Source organism: Plectropomus leopardus, chromosome 14 (assembly GCF_008729295.1).
Source record: "Plectropomus leopardus isolate mb chromosome 14, YSFRI_Pleo_2.0, whole genome shotgun sequence".
Taxonomy (NCBI): Eukaryota; Metazoa; Chordata; class Actinopteri; order Perciformes; family Serranidae; genus Plectropomus; species Plectropomus leopardus.
The window spans coordinates 20,272,945-20,295,743 of record NC_056476.1 but is presented as its reverse complement, the minus strand read 5'-3'; the positions used below and the strand labels follow the sequence as shown (position 1 = coordinate 20,295,743).

Genomic DNA, 22,799 nt, shown 5'->3' with positions numbered 1-22,799 from the left:
GACAAACACAACACAGGGTCTAGATAGGACCATTTGTGTTTTCGTGTCAGCCACATACTGGACCTTTAATTGAAAACTTGTAAAAATGATTTTAAAAGGCTAAATTTGATACTGCACACTTTACATTCCCCCACATCTGACAACAGGGTGGCACAGCAATATGCATGGCCTTGCCACTGTGGCCACAGATCCCTCAGAGATTGGTGATAAATGTTTGCAGATGCCGAAGAGACTCTGTGGTACAGTGAGACCAGACACTCTGCTTTTACACTGTCTGAATGATTATTTTTTAGTATTTATTCATCATAATGGGTGAAAAGCAACAACATAGATGCATGTTCTTCTGTTTTTATGCTGGATGAAGCGGAGTGGTAACAGAGGATGCAGACTTCACTGCAGATCACAAGTTGTCTTTGTCCAGAGCGACAGGCAGAATGGAAACACTTTGCACTACATGGCGCAGGACCTGGCACTCTGCTTATCTTAGACCTGTATGTTGACCAGATCATTTGCATTCCTCTGCACAACCTGTTTCAACAAAGTTAATGAGTGCTCCACCAGTGTTTTCCCGAGAAACCTGTGGTGTGTGGTATCAGCCACAGATAATGCCTGCCTGTAGAGTCAGTGTCTGAAGCTGGTGCTGGAGTCAAGTGTGTGCTCAAGTTTAAAGAGAAGTCACATAGTATTCCTATACCACTGTCTACTTTTTTGTACAGATTTTGGCACTTGGGGTGTGCTTGAGGATAGTTTTGATTCTGAGCAATATATTAAGTAGAAGAGTGTGTGGAAACTGTGCAAACATGGTGTTGATTTGTGCTGTTGCTTCCCCCTCCCTTTAACTTGGCATTGACTGCAGTCCTCAGCACAGCAGCTTTATTATAGGGGGATATTTGGTGTGAGGAAGAGAAGGGAGGAGGAAGGGAGTTTCACATGCCTGACGCTAAAAACTAAATGTACACACAGAAGAAGAGCAAAGGAAGCAGATGCCTCGTTCTAATTCGTAGTGGCAGAGTTGGTGTAACAGCTCACCGCTACACTCCTTTTACACCATCAACCCTGTGATTTGTCATGGAGCGTAAACAGAGTTTTCTCTAGTGGTCAGCTTCTGCTTGCCAGCTCATCCGTTTCTCTCAGTGAGGTTTTGCATGGGAACTGTGTCGTGGGGCGGCTTGGAGGAGATTGTGGATCAAGTTGTGCAGCGTGAACGAGACTGTCATGAGCTCAGTACTGACTCATGGAACGTTTCAGGATGCCAGAAGGTGTGTGTCTGTGTGAGTGTGTGCCTGAGTGAAATGAAAAGGCTGTTTGATTCCTCATGAAGCCATCATCCAGCTGCATATCAGATTTTTTTTCAAGACTTCATAAATCACTAACTTCAGGCACTTCCCATGCGCTCATGTGAAAAATTTCTCTTGTTTCATATAATTCATTCCAGGGAGAGCTGTAAATGGTTGTGCTGTATGTTCTCTATAAAACTGAATATAGGAGATAAGTCAAGTTAGAAAGTCTTTCACAGACTGACAAAGTACCTTTTCCTTAGAACATCAGGTTTGTGTTATCAGCCGTGAGCTGTGGAACAATGATGCACATGTAATGGTGAAAACATTTAGGTTATAAGCTTGTCAACACTAGAGAAACGTGTATTTCAGGCCCATGACATAAACTACATCTGTGGACGATCAACACCAAATTATGCTCTCCATCCCCACTTGGCAATATCACTTAATGTTTTGTTTACTGATGGTTTGTGCCCCGTAGATTTCCATTTATTAGCCTAATGTCAAATTATACAACAAAGCTTCATTTATTTAGCTTCGCAAAATGGTTTTGACCCCTTTGCTCCGCAAATATTTAAGGAAATGGAGCTCTCTGCACAGTGGCCACTCAGTGCTCCTTTCTCACACCGCCATGACTTCATATATTTAGGAAACATTTATGAGGAAAATTCCCCATTTGGTCAGGAAGGATGTGAAACTGAATATGGATTCCATTTCTCTTAAACTCAAATGTAGCTCAAGAAAGACATATAAACAAAGCTGCTGTGCCCTTTCCCCATTTTTTTTTTCGTCCCATCAGTTTCCCCCCCTCTGTTTTTCCAACATTCAGCCTTCAGCAGTCAGGAGAACAAGAGGAAATGGCTGGGTTTTCCATAGAATATGCTGTGCTGAATTTAGGCCATGTCAGTAACGATTTGAGCAAGGCCTTTTACTGTAAACCACTCCTCTGTGTCTCCGTCTGGGAGTAGTAACACAGAGCTCTGAGCTGTCTTTTATTGATTTGTGGATAATAGTCTGTTCAACATAGCCAGAATTATATTTATCTCAAGTTGTCCCCAGACAGTGTTTTAATGCAGTCGTAGCCTTGCTGTTATTTATCCGTTGGTGAGAGAAGTCATCACTGAAGACAATTTGAACGTGCATCTGGTTTGTAGCAGTGTTGTATTACTTGATGTTAACAACAGAGACATGAAAGAATTGAAAGCCAACAACACTGAAAACTGGGATGACCTACAAAAAAGACCTCCAAGTTATTCTAACACATTGAGTTTTTTATGAAATAATAATTGATCGTTGTTAACAGGTACTTGTGCTGTTTACTATCAGTATGTATACATCTCAGCTTCTCAAAACCCTTCGTGCAGCTGCACAAAAGCAACAACTAAGAGGCTGGTAACAGGGTAGCTGCCAGGCATGCAGAAGTGGAAATATTATTTATAACATTGATGCAAAAGAGCAGTCGTAATGAGTTTCCAACATAGACTATAAAATTTTAATTCAACCCATTAAATAGCAGGTGTTTTTAAAGTGATACTCAAACCAAAATGTGTAATTTGAAATATGAAACACATAACCTTTTATGGCTTGAAAGTCAACCTTAATATGTTTGGTAGCGTGGAGAGTCTGCCTTTAAATTCACAGTAGTGCTGTACCAAATAGTTTGAAGCCTCAAAGCTTCATTCATAATGATGACATTAAAATTCTCAATCGACATCAGAATGCTGCGCAGCTTTTTTTCTTTATTACATGTTGATTCATTCGGTTTAAAACCAATTTTCAGCAGTCGCAGATGCAGATTATACTTCACTAATATTATTAGTTTTATACTATTTTTGAAAGATTCCAGGGGTGGCTGTGTAGGATTGTTTCTGACTCGTGTCCTTCAAACATTTCCAATAACTCCAGCGTCTTTTGAAGTCCAAAAGTCAAAATTTATTGAAAGAAGATGGATGCAGTAATTTCCAAAATTCAAAACATGTTTTTATTCAAGGAAGTATTCTGATTTAATCTGTATTTGTTGGCCTTAAGCCTCTTAAAACCAACATTTTCACTGCGGTTCACTGTTACCTCTCCGGCTTGCCGCACACAAAGGTAGGCATGCACCTGTATTAACAGGGTGGTCTAACAGCACCATAACTTCCATCTAGTCATTAAAGAAAGTTGATTTAATAGAGAAATATAAAGTAATTTAATCCGACATCACTTGAATCAAATTGAGGATTTTGTTTAAAAAAAATTAGGGTAATGATATGATAAAATATGAAGAAACACATTTGAAGCTTTATTCAAAAACCTCAATAGAGGCTTTGAATGTAAAAAAAAAAAGAAGATATTTGACACAGTCCTAATAATAGTCCTATAAGACAGTTTTAAAGGTTTGTCTGTCAAGTCTTGACGCCAATGTCTGTCTGTGTTTCTCTTACCTGTCCCAGAATCTCCTCAGTTGTCCTCGCCCCTCTCCACCAGTGAACCTGACCAGGTAAACGTTGACTTGGGCTCAGATTGTTACAGCCGGCTATGTGTGGAGCCACTGGATGGAGAGGGTGAACGTCCAGTGAGCCTGGTGTCCACCCTGTCCTCTGATTCATCCCGGGATAGTCGCAGCCTTTTTGGGAGCACCGTAGCCCTTCCTTCCTCTACCACCCCACCCGTACAGAGCGAGGAGGACATTGACCTGGAGCTGAGCCCAGCCGAAGGCACCGGAGAGCAGGCAGGGGACGGGAGTCCCACCCTCACAGGCTCCAGGGGCCGCTGGCAGGAACGGCTGGAGCCCAGGGTGATCAGCCACCAGTGGAACAACAACGCCACGTCCAACAGGAAGGCAAGTGGCGAAATACCTCGCATCACCGACTCGCCTGTCGTCACGCACGCCATGGCGCCCAACCCAAAGCTGACCTATGTGGACCGAGTTGTCATGGAGATCATTGAGACAGAGCGCATGTATGTCAAGGACCTGCGCAGCATTGTGGAGGTGAGTGGAAATCAGAGTTATGCTGACTGTACTGAAACTGAGTTTTCCGTTACAGTCAGTGTTTTTTTTTTTCTTTTAGTTTTATTTTTTTTACTGTCAGCCAAGTATTCACTGTGAGCCAACCATTTGATATTATAGAGAGTAAATCATCAGCATTCTGTGTATTTAAAGCACATGTTTGACTTGGATTTATGCGCAGCTATGACTTCACGTCTGCAGCACTCATTGGAGGTGATTTACTGAATTTGGCCAGCTAGGAGCCGAAATTGGGGGAATTTGACTCAACGGCTGTTGAGAACAAATAATGTCTGCTGTGTTCCAAGCAGCTGTTTGTAGCTGCAAATGAGTAAAACATCCAGTGGATTTTTCTTTTCTTTTCATTAACAAGGATTCAGTTTGATTTCCTGCTTTCTAAACAAATCGGTCAGTTGACAAAAATGCATGCCCAACATCTGGCATTTGTATTCTTTGTTTATAGATTTCTAGTTCATAGAGATGAAGGCCGTGGAACAGTTTATGATCTGGTCATAGTATTGTATATAAACCATTCTGTATATTTGCAGTGCAGTGACATTTTACAGCCTGTAGCTCGGGATTATGGACTACTCATATCTGGAGTTCAAACACAAAACTGGGACACAGTGCAGGTCTTTTGTGACTGAAGTCATGGGCTTTATGATCTGGTCAAAGATAGCAGAAACCTCATCTGAGAGATGTGAAGCATGAAAAATGGCCCAGGGATGATTTCTTCACTCAACAGACCACTTACAGCTTATCGCATCTTTTTACCTTTTGTAGTCTGGAAACAACTTCCAGACCAAGAGACTTTTACTGGCACTCAATCTTTCTGCATAGAAACAGGAGCGCTCAACTGTCAAACAATCTCCCCTGCACTGATGGTAATGTCTTTAACACATGAGGCATTTCTGAGACTGACTGGCAGTAAACCAGCCAGCACCTCTCCTCACCTTGTCTCAGACTGCGCTGGCGTCTGGCAGTTGCTGCGGGAGGGAGCACTGCCCTCGTCACAGCTTGAGTAACGACTTGCTCCTGACAAACACCTCCAGGACTTCTAACTATTTCAGCTGACAGAAGCAGCAGCCCATCAAGCAGCCTGCTCTGGCCCTGGTCACGCAGGCCCTGCAGCTAGCTCCAGCCCAGCCTGAGCTCTCAGGCCCTCCCAGCCAACACAAACACCTCCATCTTACGCCAACTGGAGAAATAACACAGATGAAAGGGAGAGAAATTGGGTTTTCCATAGGCTACACTGTGGGAACACATTTTAATACAGATGTGCCCTCTATTCTTTTTTGATCACAGTATGGCTTCCATCAGACCGATCCCATGCAGCTCATTTTAATTTCACACCAGGCCTTGGATGTGACAGAGATGTGTGAAAGTCCTACTTCGTCTTGGCATTGTTTCTTTAGCAAATAAGTCAAAGCTTCCTCTTGATATTGACACTGAACTCACAAGCAGCTGTTGAAGCAAAGTCCACTTCGTCTTTAGATCTATCACTCACTCTCGAATCTCAACTGTCTATCCATGAGATAAGGTTTGGACAACAGCTGTTTGACCCAGCTGGTCTCGCATGTGTAAAGGCATCCACAGCACTTGGCCTGAACACACCCAGAAAGATCATACTCAGCATTGTTGAAACAAGAATGTGGTCTATGCTTGTGGGATTCAGAAAGAAATGGTAGTCAGGGGTAGAAACAGTAGTCAGTATTTTTCTTGTTTAACACTTAAAAAAATATTTTGAATTTGACCCATAATAACATTATAATGACAAAAAAGCCCCTCATCTTATTCTTCACAGGGTTCCCACGATCAGGAAATTCCTGGAAAAGTTATGAAATTGTGAAAAACTGTTCTCCAGGTCTTTAAATGGTTTGGAGAATGTTTTGGAAAAGTTTTCAGGATGGGCAAATTATTATTTTTTTGTTATGTTTTGAAAATATTTTCATAAAAATCACAAAACATATCTAACTTCCCGCAAAATATGTTCCTGTCTCTATTAGTTTAAAATCTAGTGCTTGGGTGTGTCTCTTTATTTGTTTATTTGACAAAGGACTCCACAAAAAGCAGAAACTTGGCATTTTTAAATATCAGATTGCTTGTGACAGAAACTCTACATGTAAACACTCCAAACTGGCATCATGGCATCACATCATTGCTAAGGCCGCGCCCCCCTTTTTGGATCACTGATTCACTTGGGGAAGACAGACAGTACATGACAACAATCAACCTGCAATTTATTAGACATGTCTGTGAGACAGACATTTGTTTAACAAGCAATAAATGCATTTCAACTTGTCAAAATTATCATCCAAACAAACATCAAACTGCACTGACGTCTACTGAATCCCCTCAGAAAAGGCACAGCCTTGACATTTCGTGAAGTGCTCATATGTACTGGTCAAGCCCACTGGGATATGCAGTTAGTTGGTAGCATGACTGTCTAACAAGCAAGAAATGCATGTGTAATAGTGAATGGCTGGACTGCTATACAAGTCTACCCATTTTTAATTACTTTAATAAAGTCATTGAAATGAGGTAAAATGAAAGCTTTTGAAAAATCATTGGCAAAAATGTGTTGTAACCCTTTCTTTAATAAAGCACAGCTTGCGGCACTGTAAACTAGGAGACTCCATATATAGCATTAAATCTCTCACACCATGCAAAAGGTCACGTGTTTGTGGTATTAACACTACTTTCTATAGGAGACTATGAGACGCCCTGCTGACTGCAAGTCAGCATTGCTCTCATTGCACTGGAATTCTCCATCCATGACCGACTGCAGTTCATTCAGTAGTGCGAAGTGATGACTCTACTCTTAATCTGGGCTCCCGGCAGGACTGTGAAGTGTGTGTGTCTGTGTGTGTCTGTGTGTGTCTCTGTGTGTGTGTGTGTGTGTGTGTGTGTGTGTGTGTGTGTGTGTGTGTATTTGCACCTCATTGTCTGGGAGGCTGGGTGCAAGCTGTTTACTGGTATGCTCTTTATATAGTCGCTTCGTGTGTGCATGTTTGTCTCTCGTCAACGTACTCCTCCACTTGTTTGGAGCTGTTTGTATGCCACATGAGTGTGTAATTGACTAAGAGGGAGGATAATCACCCAGAACTTGGCATATTACTGTGTTTTTATATTTTTTTATCTATGTCTGATTACTCCTGAGGTCCGGGGGGAGTCTGATCCGGGGAGGGGAACAGGCTGTGCTGATGTTTATGGTCTGGGTATCACAGACTCTTCCAGACAGTCACACTGGCTTCTAGTCTACTGGAACAAATCCTTAAAAGGATCCTTTAAAGATCACATCAGCTGTCTATGAATTACTATAGTGATCCTGCTTTTTTTAAACAGAAAAACTGAAATCACGATGTACATTAGATGGCATGCACATGTTACAACTGTAACAATCACTTTGTCAAACTAAATGTCATGTGATAACATCATAGAGGATGTAACAGGAACACAAGGAGAATATTGTTTTTCTACATGCATGCTCCCTCTACTGATAAGAATTTGGAAGTGACTGTATGACATTTGAATTATAATGTCACCAAATATTTATATGACCTTTCATTTTTTTCTCCAACTTTATATATAACTCTATCTCTGCTGTCTTTCCAGGATTACTTGGCTCACATTATTGATTTGAGTAATCTTCCCATACATCCAGAGCAAGTTTGGGCCCTGTTTGGAAACATACAGGACATCTATGAGTTCAACAGGTAAGTCACGCCTACACCTAAAAACACACAGAAACAACAGTTCTAATCTAAATAATGTTTTAATGAAACAATGTGTAAGATTCAGGGGGATTTAGTAGTATATAGTGGTGAGGATTACTGTTAATTATTCAGGAGGTTTTTAACAAGAGCCAAATAATCCTTAGAGGTCTTATCCTCTCCAAAACAAACAGACCAGGTGATTAAAACTGGTAAACAAACTGAATAAAGCAGTTTCATGTTATAAATCAGTGGTTCTCCTATCCTGTTTGGCATGTCAGAGACGGGCTGCTAGCCCAGCACCTGCTAATGTGTGCTCACCTGCTTTCTCTGGTAACTCAAGATCCAGATGTTTAGGAGGTTTTTACAGAGAACTGAATTATCCACAGAGGTCTTTTCCTCTCCAAAATAAATAGACCATGTGATTTAAATGGGCAAAAACACTGAATAAAGTAGTTTTAAAGTAAAAATTGTTCTCTCGACACTCACTGCTGAGGGGCTGTGAACTACAGTGGCTGATGCAAAAACATGAATGGCCCTATCTAGTGTCAGTGTTTGGTTTGTGTGTTCTGGACTACTGAAGAAACATGGCAGTGCAACATGGCGATCTCTGTAGATGAGGACTCACTCCGTATGTAGAAAAAATGTCTCATTCTAAGGTAACGCAAACACTGTGATGTCTTCTTCAGATGATTATACACTTAGAAAGCAAACCCATCATATTATATTCCATTTCTGACAATATATTTCCCTAAATCCTTCACACTGGACTTCTTTAGCCAAACCTATAATCCCTATCCATTTTTTATAATGATGTACATTTCCATTCATGGTAGCCTGGCGAAGCACAAAAGACTGTGATCAATCATAAGGGAGATCACTTCATTCGTGTCTAGTCCACTTCCTTTAATGGAGGAATGTTTTCATATATTTTGATATGTCTGTAATATAATATTCTTTGTAAGATAGTGGAAGAATGTTAAGAATGCATGCTGTTATTTCACTTGCTGCTGATACTTCTTTTACAGACATAAAACGGATGTAATGAGAAACAAAAGAGCGCCACACTTGACACTAAAAACACTTTTGCAGATAGCAGAAAGCCAGGGAAATGGTGGTGCAGCTACATTTATGTCAGCGAGTACTTATTGCTGACCACACTGCTTGCCAAAACACACATTAACATTCCTGCCTCCCCTCACAGCGAGGAGCCTCCCTGTAATGCCAAGGCTATTGTACAGCCCTGAACCACAAATGGGGATGATTTGATTTTTATTACATTCTAATGAAATTCTAACCAGCTGTACAAGACAGATTCGGACAATTTTTGTAACTGAAGGGTCATGTGTTGCCCTTTGCTGAGAGATCAGGCTGTTACTTCTTGTCACATTGCACTGGGTGGGAGGCTGTGTTTTCCGTTAAGTTAGCAAAGATAGTGATACTGTCTTTTATCACAGCATTGTTTAGCTGGAAAAATACTTGTGTCAGCCTGTGAACAGGTGCTACACGTTTACTTAATATTGCAACAGAGTTGTTCCAATTTGCAGAAGGCAAAAAAACAGTTTTTGTTGCAAGATAGATTGTTTTTGATACAGTGTCTCAAAAAAAAAAAAACTAAAAGTTTTAAAAAGGTTTATTCAATGTCAACAGGGCTGACACTGTCAAGGACAAGCCATTTACTATACATACTGCACGCTACAGTATGTATAGTTGATGCTCTGATAACAGTTACTTACTTTGCTGTAATGCAAACACTCAGTTGGCTGGCCTCGCCTGGATCTGTCATCTTGGAGTGTCATTAGCTCACATTTGACGTAAAAATGAATTCATTATTTGACAAACGGCTGTTCTTTTATCCAGGAAATTCAATTTCTTTTTGACATTCAACCCTCATCCAAGTTCAAATATTGACAAAACAATCATGCTGTATGACCAAATATTGATAGTGTGTCAGAAAAAAATCTCAACACAATAATTTTCTCATTGTAACATGTTGACACATTTGCTTATAGTCGGTTTCGGTAGAGCCACATTGTCTTTGATCTACGTTAAATAATGCAGTGTGATAAATTGTGTTTGATTCTCATATTTTTGTGTTGTGCAGAGTACTTGTCATGATTGGTGATGTTTGGGATTTATTTATACAGTTGTATTTTTCCACACTGACCCTCCCTTCATGTATCCTCCCTTAAGTAATGCACATTCTATTGAGTTGATGTCATCACCGCGCAAATCATCGAAATACCTGACAACTCTCTGGTTTTAGTTTCCCAAGCTGTGAATAGAGCTTGTTTTTGATCGGCCTGTGCATAAAGAATTCCAAATCAAATGTTCTTTCATGCTCAGTCTGAACATTCAACGTGGGTCATATTTAGTAGTGTATGGCGCCATCTAGTGCAGATTTTTCATAATAAAGGACAAATCTCGCAGAGAAACTATTAGAATTTACTTTGCCTCTCATCATTATTCCTTCCTTCATGGTTTTCTTCTGTTTTTGTTTTCCTTCCTAGACAAAGAATTTAGGTTAGTAAGTCTGTTGTGTTTCTGCATTTCAGTGAACTGCTTCAGTCCTTAGACATGTGTGAGAACGACCCTGTGGCCGTCGCTCGATGCTTTGTAGATAAGGTGAGAGGGACTGTCATGCTCCTGTTGATTTAAAGTGATAATCATGAAAATAAACACTAATGATGTGTTTGTCTGACTTGTGTTTCTTCAGAGTGAATATTTTGAAATATACACTCAGTATTGCACCAACTACCCCAAGTAAGTGCCTGGAAATATTTATTTTTAATTCAACTTTTGTTTTTTTTTTGTTTTTTTTGAGGGACAAATGAATTGTGATTGATATGATTCTATGTCATCCTCCAGCTCAGTGGCAGCACTGACCGACTGCATGAGGAGTAAAACTTTGGCCAAGTTCTTTAGGGAGCGGCAGGCTGCTCTGAAGCGCTCCCTACCCTTGGGCTCCTATCTACTAAAGCCAGTCCAAAGGATCCTGAAGTATCACCTGCTGCTTCAGGTAAGCAATGTGTTTAGAGGTTGTTTTACTTCATCACAACTTTTTTTCAAAAATGCAGCCTGAAGGCTGTGGTCGATTTATGGTTACAAGAATAACAACAAGTTCTCAAACTTGTATCACACGTTGCCTGTGACTGATGAACAGTTCAACCATAGGGTGATTATCTGCCCTGTTTTTTTGTTTCGTTTTTTTATTTTAATGAATTATTAAGAGTCTAGAGACTAAATGCTAGTAAGTAATGCTAGTAAGTATTTTACGAGGTAAAACATGAAACGGCAGACAATTTTCAATACTTCAATACTTCTCACACTGTTTGGACACTACTTTAACTAGTTCCCTGAACAAGTGACCTTGTCAGAAATTATAACCGTCCCTGATCTCTTTTTAAAGGAAATTGTGAAGCACTTTGACCCTGACGAGGAGGGCTATGAGGTGGTTCAGGAAGCCATAGACACCATGACCGGAGTGGCCTGGTATATCAACGATATGAAGAGGAAACACGAACACGCTGTACGAGTGCAGGTCAGATGGAATTACCACATATGCATGCCAACATCCCCTTGAAAATGTGTATTTATGTCATTGCCGTGCAGTGCTTACAGACGGTACAAATATCCTCAGTCAAGGCACATTGGCAAGATCAGCATCGCTGTCACATCCTGTCTTTCTTTTTTCTCCTCTCTCTTCAGAGACTTTCTGATTTTCTCATGTTGTCCAGTGTTGCTGTAAAGGCCAATTTATACCTTCTGTGTCTGTGACGGTTCACGTGACATAAATGCCATCAACCACCCATGTCCACAAGGGTCCGCACAGACTCCCATATCAATGTCCGCTTGCAGCCAAAAGTTTGTGACCATGCAGACTGACCGTATAGCAAGTGGGCTGGCTGCGCATGGTCAAGTAACAACCTATTGTCATCTCTTGCACCAGTGCACTGTCTTTTCTGTCCCTGGTCCATGTCTCATTAAGCGGTTGTTCATCATATTTTGTATTTTTAATTTTTTTTGTTGTTCAGCCAAAAACAACAAACATAAGAGCTCGTTTTGTTTTTGTGAGATTATTATTTTCTTTTCTGACACGCTTGCTTTTTCGTCTCCTTAATTTTAATGGCAGCTGGCAAAAAAAGACCTTATGGTGCATCACTGCCACCAACTGGAATAGAGTGTGGATAAGGAAAGGTGCATGCATAGAACAGCAGATCAATGCATAGCCTCAGTTGTGGTATGAATAGAACCATGTGCACGTTCACGTTGGCATGACAGTCTGCTCCGGTCCTGGAATGTAGCGAGAATGTCAGAGCCTTAACTCTACCTGCTTTTTCTGGAAGTGCCCAAATTAATTTATCTTCTTGATTTATTTCATGTATTTGCGTCCATGTCTTGCATATAGATGTGTTTGAAAGATCTCAGTCTTCCAAGAATTTCCAAGCTGATATTGACCTATATGTCTTTCCTCGACTCTAGTTAAATGTTTAAGTGAGGGCTAATAGTTTTGAATCATTTTCCCCAATTTGAGTCACTGACGGAGAGGCCAGTTCATCTTCCTGGTTTTCTTTCTACAAGCACATTATAGGGAGTACAAATAAAGGCTAACACATGGCTGGCATTTATTATCTCTCATACTGAAGGCACATGGCTCAGTTTGCGTGGGGCTTTGTCCTTTTATGTGCATCCTCAGGAGATACAGTCTCTTCTGATAAACTGGAAGGGTCCTGACCTGACCACCTATGGGGAGCTGGTGCTGGAGGGCACCTTTCATGTCCTGCGGGCGAAGAACACTCGTACACTCTTCCTCTTCGAAAAGATGCTCCTCATTACCAAGAAAAGAGGGGAGCACTATGTATACAAGACGCATATCTCGGTATGGTTTTTGACTTTCTTTTTTATTGATTAGTGATTTAAAAGTTCATCACCTTAGAATAATAAGGTTCCATCTGGCAATTTTGTCAAAGTTATTATTTATATAATTGTCTGTAACAACTTATTAACATTGTGTGTGATGTTTAGATATATGCATTTTTGGACTTTTTATATAGAAAACAAGAGGTTTCATATCAGTTATCCTATTTTGAATTCAAACTTTTCAGCTCAATATCTCAAAAATGCTCAGAATGCAGATAGAACATTATAATTCTGAGGTGGTGAGTTTACAAAATGAATGTGACAAGAATTATATTGGTGAGCAACATAAGGGTCATATTTTCTGTTAAAATACACACAATTTATATTATTAAAACTTTTAATAAGGGAGCAAATTGTAGCAGTTGGGTTAAGCCTCAATACAACACTTCATTCATTGTGGTTGCAGTGCTCCACCCTAATGCTACTTGACAGTGCCAAGGATCCCCTGCTCTTCAGTGTCATCCATTTCAAGCATCCGAAGCAACCCCATACAGTGCAGGTAAATGTGAACACCAGTAACTGTCAACCTTTTTCCTTCTGCACTACAGTCACAGAACACATTATATTGCATCAGCTGTGCAGCAATATCACAAAACTCCTGCTGTGGCCTGATGATGTTTATTAATAAGGCTCTTTTTTTGTACGCCTGAGGTTATTCTTTAAAGTAATTATTTAGATAATAGAGGAAAAAACAGGAATTTCATGCTTGTTTTTCTAATAATCATTTTTCTGTGTTTGAGTCAGTGGTTTGCAATGTAATGTATCTCTATTCTGTATGCGTCTGGTGTATCTTGATCAACATCAATGACTCTTTCCTAAGTGACAAGTGATTGTTGTTCCAGGCCAAGTCAGTCGAAGAGAAGCGTCTCTGGGCCCATCACATCAAGAGGCTCATCCTTGAGAACCACAACACCATCGTCCCACAGAAGGTTAAACAACATCGTCCCTAACTAGGGGTTTTATTCCTCTCGGTTGATGAAACGCCTTGTATTTAAACACGCTGTCCTTTTTTTTACAGGCAAAAGAGGCTATCCTGGACAATTCTAACTGTAAGTCTTACAAATAGAGTAACTACTTTGACAGTTTCCATAGCAACTTAAGATGCTGCTCACAAAAGAGGAGGGTGGTTAATTTTCAGTGGAAAATGTGGAATGCAGTTGAATTTACCAGGAAAGTGTAGCTCATAACCCATCTATCCATCCATGTGGAGAAAATTGTTTTTGTAATTGCTGCCGTTTGAGTGTGATGACGTGTCGCTCTGCTGCTCAGATCCAGGGAAGTACCACTATAGTCCTGAGAGGCTCAAGAAAGCAGAGTCCTGCCAAGCTGATGACTTCCATCTTGGAGGGCGAAATGGGAGAAGGAGATCAGGTTGAGAAAACCCTTCTTCATACATCTATTTGTGTCTGTTTGTTCTGTATTAATATTTGGAGCATTAATAGAATAGTGTAGCAGGTTATTAAAGGAATACTTCACCCACAATATGATCATTTGTATATCAAGTACTCACCCTGTGTTATGTTGAATTCACAAAGAACATTTTGTTTTTTCGGGTGCCTCCGTGGTGAACAACGAATCCAGAAACAGAGAAAATTATTGATGAATTGGAGTCATAGGGGGCTGTAGTTAACAACAGCAAAACCATATCAGAACATCTGTTTACAAACTCTCACACGTGCAGTATAATCAAAGTCTCATTTATCCAGTCATATGTTCAGTACTTAATCACATGCATCACATGCATTTTTACTAAAATCTTAATTTTCAAAACACTCAAATAGTCTAACACACGGAAGAGCAGACAAGAAGGAAAGTAGAGTTCAAAATATGCACGTGCCAAGGAGCACTGCTCTTATATAGAGGTGCTTTAAATAGTAAAGTTTTAGAGAAAATGCATGTGTTTTGGAAGTACTGAACGCAAGTATCTGCATATACATTTTAGAAAAATCTAATATAAAGCTAAGTTGTTGGCAGACAATAGCTGATTGGTTCTGAGATTGTGTTTCGGCCAATGCGTTTCACCAAGTTTGCCTGCAGTTCAAAGGTCATTGGTTAACAGTACTCAGATTATAAAAGGACTACAAACCAATATATATATATATATGTGTGTGTGTGTGGGAGTGTGTGTGTGCGTGTGTGTGTGTGTGTGTGTGTGTATACAGATATCTGTTTATAGAGATAAGTAATTGATATTATCATTTTGTGGGTGAAGCAGTTTTTTTATTGTCACTTACAACATTGTCTTTTTCAACTTTTTGTCTTTTTAGAGCCTGCAAAACAAATCATAAGGAGCACAAAAGGTCAGTACATTGTAGTTTTTTTTGGTGATTTCAGTGGATGTTCATTATGATTTTAGCAGCTAAAAGAGCAGATTTATTAGTACTGGGTTAGTTTGATCAACAGTCTGGGATTTGCCTATTGTCCCCACAGCCCACTACCAAGGTTATTACCCTGTGCCCATAGCACTTCCGCTTTGTTCTCCCTCAAAGACACCTGGAAAATGGATCAAAAGACAAGCATTCACTCCTACTCCCACTCCACTGGCCTCACCCATAATGAAGTTAATTATATGCCACATTGGTGTAAGGCTGCATCATAAACAAGCTCTTTCCAACAGTCAAATTCAGCCTTGCCTTCAGATCCCATCTCCCTGCTCTCATCTATTCTACTGTAATTGGCCATTATGAAAGAGAAAACCTCTGTATTCTTGTCCTCGGTTCTCCTTTGCTCCCAGTTCGCATCAATTTTTCAAACCAATGTAATGAAGAAGCAATTTTCATGTCAACCTTCCCATCTTAGTGAGCGAGTAGGTCATCACATCCTGGCTAATTGCATCATGTCCAGTTTGAGCCTCTGAGAGGAATATGTTTCTAATTGGTATTTATCTAATCACAAAGCCTCCCTTAAGTCTGGTCCAGACTAACTAGTGCCTCACTCAGTCTCCTCTTGTGGAGGCAGAGATTGTGCCCTGACCATAATTGCACAAGATGCATGTGGCATTAAAGTTATTTTGTCATGTAATATTTGTCTTGAATGCATGCTTTTTTTCAGAGTTATTGACATTCTCTTTTGTTTATCTGTCCTCTTTATTTTTGTTCTCCATGCAGCTGTTTTGAAGGTAAGTTCTGAAATAAAAATGTAGTCTTTTTTTTAATAAACCTTGATAAGCTTTTTCATTCTGTTGTGTGAAAGAATTTTTTTGGTCAGTGTGCTGTGGTGAGATATGGTTTTGACTCAGCAGTTCAAACTTTCTCTTCTAATTGCAAAAGAACTCCAACCGAAAAATGAGAAAGTACAAACCTTATCTTCCCAGAACATACTTTGACTTTGCCCTGGATTACAAAAAAATCATATCTCACCCAAAGCTAAAGCAGCTTTATGATCCATTCCATTTACAGCCTTGCAATCACATCATGACTCTAGCACTGGCCTTACAATAACAAATCACATGTCTATGACTTCACGCTACAGCATGCAGACAGTGAGGGTGCACTGCTGGGGGAGCGATGCTCCCTACAGCCTGCCACTAGTGTCAGTACGCTGGCCTCCAGTCTTGGCGAGCCCCAGGCTGAGAGGCCATGTGTGGAGGATCTGATTCCCAGAAGGGAGTCTCTGGAGCAGCTAAGTCCTACTGACAGTGACCTGAAACTGGGCTCTTCACCCAGTGAGGGGGGGCTGGAGAAGGCAAAGGAAGAGGAGGAGGAGGAGGAGGAGGGGGAGAGTTACAAGGAAGATATACTGATGGGAGAGGACCAGGTAGCCGACTTTGCCAGCTCAGTACTGGCAGCCATCTCCTGCTGGCACTATAGAGCCAGGGCTTTGCTTTCTACTCACTTCACAACGGTGAGGGTTTCTGCCACCCACGGGTTTCCCATTTCCTGCTCCATTCCACCGGCTTACCAATACTCCCTGCCACTCTCTCTCCCACGCTGGCAATCGCCCCTCACATTTTTTTTTTTCATCATAAACAGAACCAACTAACACCTGCTTCCATTTGCACTGTGCATGTTGAATGCCTCAGGTTGAAGTCATTGTATTGAAGTGCATGGACTGAAGTTCTTCCAAACTGCATCACTGTGAAACTTAAAAGTCAAACTTGGTGCATGCCTTTGCTTTTGTTGTTTTGCTTTGGAGTTGAGGGTCATCCCACTGTGCATGTTCTGATTGTATGTTTTCCTCATCCATGCGACTGCAGTGTGCCGTGTGTCATGATTGTGCATTTTGGGGACATGATTGATGTTGAAGCTTATTCTGTGAAACCCTGCCTGCATTTGCATTAGAACCAGTGACTTAATGCACCCTGTTAAATGCTGTTGACTTCAAAGTTGTCATCTAATTAAATGATCATTATAATAGCAAAGGCTTTGCTCTTTGATAAACATATTCCTGTCTGAATATTCACATTTAGAAAGCCCTTGTTTAAGTTAATTGTCATACCTTGATTGTTTCTGAATATGAGAAGGGGAAGACTTTTATTAACAGAGAGATTTTAAAGGCTGACCTTAAAGGAATACTTCACCACTTAAATGATCATTTGTGTTTCAGTTACTCACCTTGTTTAATGTTGAATCCATGAAGAAAATGTACTTGTGTCTCATGCCTCCATGGTGAACAAAGAAACTAAAAATTGAGAAGTGAGGAGCATTTAATAACTGCAAAACTATGTCAAAACACCTGTTTACAAACTGTCACACGGCTCAAGCGGTATAATCCAAGTTTCATTTATCCAGTATATGCTCAGTACATCACAAACAACCATCTCTTTCCAGCAGGGAACTGAATTTAAAGGGAAACTTATCTATGATCTTTTTAAAGCCTTACAAAAATAGTAATTTTACCTCTCTGAACATACAGTATTTTTTGTTATTGTGTTACTTTGGTAAATCTGAACTAATCCTTTAAAACACCAAAGACTTTGACACTATGACTTCAGTTGATAAAGAATTCTCTCCATCCTTCGTTCACTGGTGGAACGCAAAAAAAACAAAATTGTCTTCATGAATTCAGCATAACAGCTGTGAGTAAATAATGTACAAATGGTAAATTTGGTGGTGAAATAATCCTTTAAAACAAACCAGGTCTCTAGGAAATGTTTGTCCACTGTGACAGATTCTTAGTGTGATGTCTAGGATGGTTTAGAATATAAACTCAGTGTAAAGCTCTGTTTTGCTCTTCCAGGACGATCAGACCAGAGATCTGGCTGAACTAAAAAGTACACCGACAGAGGAGGTAGAAACTCACAGGCAGGAGGAAAAACATGTGGATGTGGCTGTGAAAGAAACTGACGCCACACAGGTACTTATTAAAGTTTAAATTTACATGCATCCATTCATTTCCACACACGTCTCTGAGGCCACATGTGACATTTATTCCCTCTGTTAAAGAACGCCCATTTTTCCTCGTAACCATGTTATTGTTTAGTTTTTTTGTAAAGCCTTTTTTCTAACCATTGTATATTCTGAATCATACACTTTCAGTCTATTTGCAGTTGTTATATATTCTTTCTGTGAATGAGATCGAGCTGACTCAATTCTGCAATACTGCATTCAGAATTTCACTAATTTTCCTACCTAATAAGCGCCCTTTGCCATGAGCACAGCGTTTCTCTGAGGTCTATTTGAATCATGCCTGGAGCTATATTAGGGCCTGAGGTCTATTTGTTATCCTGGAAATTAGAATGCAACACACACACTCATCTTCTCACACTGCTGTCCTGTCGCCAGTACTCCCACTGAGATAGGCAACATTGTATTTTTGAGCAGTACCTGATTTCTCATGGTAACTTTGTGAAACAGCTCCTGCATCTGAGCAGAGCGTAGGTTGTTTCTCTTGCTAACCTTATCTCCAGCACACAGCTCCAGGCTGCACTTTTTGCAATTGCTAGTGCTCCAAAAACAGGCAGGCAACACCTGGAAACAAATTTAGATTAATGGCCATCGAGGGTGACATCAGCACTATGAACATTGTTAGAGCTACAAATGTCGCAATGTTCATGGTTTAACTCACTAAAGGGTAACAGATATGTTCCAGGAAGGGGTCATTAGTAACCAGGCTGCAAATACAAACAGTACAGTCTGCTTAATTTTTACTACAGTTTCATATTGTACATAGAAATAGGTAACAGTAATAAAGCTCAAATGGGCATGCGTCATTAATTCTGCATGCTTGAGATAAATGTGCCTAGGTCCATTATGTTAATGGATTATGAAGCTCACCATCATAATGTATCTTTTCTCATTACAAACCACTTTGCAAACACTCCTATCATGTTTTAGGTCACTGTGGAGGAGCTGTACACTCTAGACTGCGTCCCTCGAGAAAACAAAAGGGATGAGCTGGAGGAGCATTGTTACCCACGCCCTGAGTCTCCTGTCTCCCCTTTGCAACAAGAAGCAGACACACCAGAACCTCAGGATACCTCAAGAGAAACTGGAGAAGAGGAAGAAGGGGAGAGTGATTCCTCTGGTCTCCATGTGGAGGAGACAAGTGTACTGACCAACGGGGAGCTCTCAGAGGAGGAAGAGGAGGTGCTTTCAGACAATAAAAGCATCCTACCTTCCTCTGTATTGGACCAGGCAAGTGTGATAGCTGAGCGCTTCGTCACCAGCCTGTCCAGGCGGAGCAGTCTGGTTTCAGAGGACTTGGGGTCCCTCGCCTGCCCGTCGCCATCAATAGATAATGACGTCTTCAAAAGCCCCTCGGCGTGCATGGACTTGGAGCAACAGACTGAAATGTTTGCCAGCTCTTCCCCAGAGCCTCAGGTGACCTCAGAGGCCAATCTGTCAACACCTGCACAGGATACTGCACTAAATGCCCTTATTGAAGCGGAACGCAGGTCCACTCTGTCTAAACAAGATCGCCTCCTCATCCGCAAGATCAGAAGATACTACGAGCACGCCGAACACCAAGATGCTAACTTTAGCATCAAGCGCAGGGAAAGTCTCTCCTATATCCCAGCAGGTCTGGTCCGGCACCTGAGCCGACAGCTTAACAGTACTCCCCAGGAGCAGGCAGTCCCAGTCCACAGGAAAGGCCTCTCTCGGAACCGCCCCACTTCCTGGGCTGTGTTCGACCTTCCTGGTTTGGAAAAGAGTCGCAACATTGATGCTCATCAAAAGACTGAACCACAGAGACCAGCGGAAGCCAAGGCTAGATCTCAGAGCATCACTGATGCCTCCTCGACCACAGAAGAAGAGTTCAGACCCTCATCAGACATGCAAAAGGTTTGGCGAGACATGGAGATGCACGAGGAGAGCCAGGAAGTCCAGCACATCGCAGAGGAGAAACTTAGTGACTCAAGATTAGAGGTGACTCAAGATACCAGTTCAGAGTCTTCGAGTGTTAAAACCAGTAGGCAAACACCTCCTGTTTTAGAGGAGTTGGAAATAGGCACTACCTCAGATTGCTCCTCCGTCTCATCTCCGACCACAACCTTTCCAGCAGTGGAGGGGGGATCCTGTCAGGACTCTGCGTCTCAAGACAAGAGCCAAGTCAACCAAGGCCAGCTACCCAAGATCATTAGCTTCCGAACAAGTATGGACGAGGACCAGATCCTACAAGACATGGGAAAAATGAAAAACAAGGTGTTCCAGCTAGCACGTCAGTACAGTCAGCGCATCAAAAATAACCGACCAATAGTTTGGCAGAGGAGCCGAGAAAGAGCAAATCAGCAGAGCTTCAAGAATATGCCTGCTGTCCTCGAGGAGAAGACGCAACTGAAGAAAAAGGGTAAATAGAACGCAAAAGATTGCCATGTTGCTGTCTTTTGCAGTAACCCTTCTCCATAGCTATTTTTTTTTAATTTTCTTTTTGTTCGGTTTTCTTTTAAAGATCATGGAAAATAAAATTATACATACGTGTCCACAAGACACACCTGAAATAAATCAAAAACAAAATCAAACAAAATCTGCACAAACATACATACATATATACATGCATATACATGCCTGCATTGCATACGTACACATAGATACAGTATGTAAATAAATACACACACACCTGGAAAAAAGTGAGTGTATTTTAAAAGTACTTACACATTCTAATTAACCAGTACTAATTCTACACTTAGGGAAATTAAAAAAATATTTGAAGTTGAAAAACATGCCCATAACATCTATGTATTACGGCTTTACCAAATCAGGCCCATAGTTGACACACATTTAAGCCATTTTGACCAGTTTTCATTGAAAATATCAGTTTGAATTTTGTTTGGGATTTTTTTGTGTATTTGTACAGGTAAACCCAACCTGAGGTTGCCATTGAGCGCATGCAATCAGGCGGTCATCCGTGAAGAGCGTTCCCCAAGCCCGGTCCACACGCCCAGTTCAGGAGCCAGCTCCCAGAGCACAGTTACCTGCCCGCAAAGCCCTCTGGCAGAGACCGAGAGCTTCCACTGGCCTGACGTACAGGAGCTGCGCACCAAATACACAGACACCTCCCGTTCCTCAAAACTAACCCGTGCCTGCACAGTCCCAAACGGGATGCTAGAGTGCTGCACAAACAGGTGTAATGGCTGCTCACACAAGTACAACAGCTCCTCTGACCTTCATAATGCTGTGACAGACTGTCCGAGGACAGAAACAGCATACAAGGAAAGGTGTCCTGTGGGAGAGGACTGGCCCCAGCCTCAGCTTCAGCCCCTGCTGTGCAGGTGGAGCTCCTTGGACCACATGCTCGGGTCTCTTCCACTCCATGAAGTACAAAACCTTCAGGAGCCTGCAAGGACTTCATACACAGCCAGTCAGCTGTCTCTGGTAATGAGAGAAACTGGCAAAGATGGGGATAATGTTCTCCAGGAGGGCACGGGCTGCACCACAAAGTCTGCCGCCCTAGGGAAAATGACAGAGAGTAATCTAGTGAAAAGCTTACGAGAGAAGTTCCAGAGCTTGACCACAAGCTCATGAACATGTGAATTATGTATATTTTTATGATCAGGGACTTTCACGTGGAAACTGCCAGTTACCTGATACTTCACAGCTTCCCTTTTTTCCCGTCTCAGTATAGGGATCATGGTGATGATGTTGACTAGTGAAACACAAAGGGATGTTATTGATCATTGGTGCGTTCCATTGGAGGAAAGCATATTGACTTAAAAAAAAAGTTGTATTGCAATATTTGTACATTGGGTACTTGCCTGCACTGTACAAAACAAGTTTTATGTAAAAATGTGTATATTGTCCCCCGTATCAATTGAAGATTAGGTTCTACTTTATTTGGTTCCCTCCCACTGTTGGTGATTCTTGCTATAACCACTATAGCACTTTTATCATTTAACCACATAAGCTGTTAGCAGGAGTTTCAGGGGAAAGCAAAAGGAGCTAAATTGTCATTCACAAGAGAGCTGTGCTGTTAGCAAAGTCTCTGAGCATACACCAAAGAGGGTTTCCTGTTAACATTTGTTGACTTTTAATGCATGTGGTCACAGCATTAATTTGCTTCCACGTTTACTGTAGCTGCTTCTAAAACTGTTTTCACATACTGTATCACTGGAGCTTTATTGCTATCAATAAGTTGTATATTTTCTTAAATATTATTTATGAAACTGTATATTTGGGAGAGATTGGCCTCATGTAAATACTGACCCGCAGCAATCCCTTTTTACTTTTCCATTCCAGAAAATATATTGTTTCATACTTAAAGTTTCCCATATTTTCAATAAAAAGAAAAATGGTAAATGTTCACATAAGTCCCCTCTTTAACGTGTCATGCATCTTAAGTATAGTACATCATCCAATGGGGGGCATCCGTTTGTACCTGCCATGTCAGCATAGCTTGTCAAAAAGGGAGGCTAAGTAACGCTCTTACTTCAGGTTAAATTTTGGTAACTTGCATGGCCATTTTCAAAGGGGTCCCTTGAACTCTTACCTAGAGATGTATGAATGAAACTTTCATCTGCGGGTACCA

General features: G+C 41.1%; 1 protein-coding gene across 3 annotated transcripts in view; it reads left to right on the top strand.

Annotated features, from left to right (window-relative positions):
• The window catches only part of LOC121953469 (pleckstrin homology domain-containing family G member 3), a 45,278-nt gene extending 22,697 nt beyond the window's left edge, over positions 1-22,581 (top strand). The window contains exons 3-19 of one of the 3 annotated variants that reach the window (XM_042500594.1): positions 3,710-4,248; positions 7,879-7,979; positions 10,532-10,601; positions 10,693-10,739; positions 10,845-10,995; positions 11,386-11,517; positions 12,673-12,855; positions 13,303-13,395; positions 13,739-13,825; positions 13,915-13,945; positions 14,166-14,267; positions 15,164-15,196; positions 16,004-16,014; positions 16,368-16,652; positions 18,075-18,191; positions 19,172-20,624; positions 21,132-22,581. In XM_042500594.1, the coding sequence (XP_042356528.1) occupies positions 3,710-4,248; positions 7,879-7,979; positions 10,532-10,601; positions 10,693-10,739; positions 10,845-10,995; positions 11,386-11,517; positions 12,673-12,855; positions 13,303-13,395; positions 13,739-13,825; positions 13,915-13,945; positions 14,166-14,267; positions 15,164-15,196; positions 16,004-16,014; positions 16,368-16,652; positions 18,075-18,191; positions 19,172-20,624; positions 21,132-21,799 (4,103 nt within the window). In that variant the 3' untranslated portion in view covers positions 21,800-22,581. Of the gene's footprint in view, positions 1-3,709; positions 4,249-7,878; positions 7,980-10,531; positions 10,602-10,692; positions 10,740-10,844; positions 10,996-11,385; positions 11,518-12,672; positions 12,856-13,302; positions 13,396-13,738; positions 13,826-13,914; positions 13,946-14,165; positions 14,268-15,163; positions 15,197-16,003; positions 16,015-16,367; positions 16,740-18,074; positions 18,192-19,171; positions 20,625-21,131 lie in introns of all 3 variants that reach the window. The other 2 variants (XM_042500593.1, XM_042500595.1) reach the window with 2 other exon arrangements.
• The last annotated feature ends 218 nt before the right edge of the window (positions 22,582-22,799 follow it).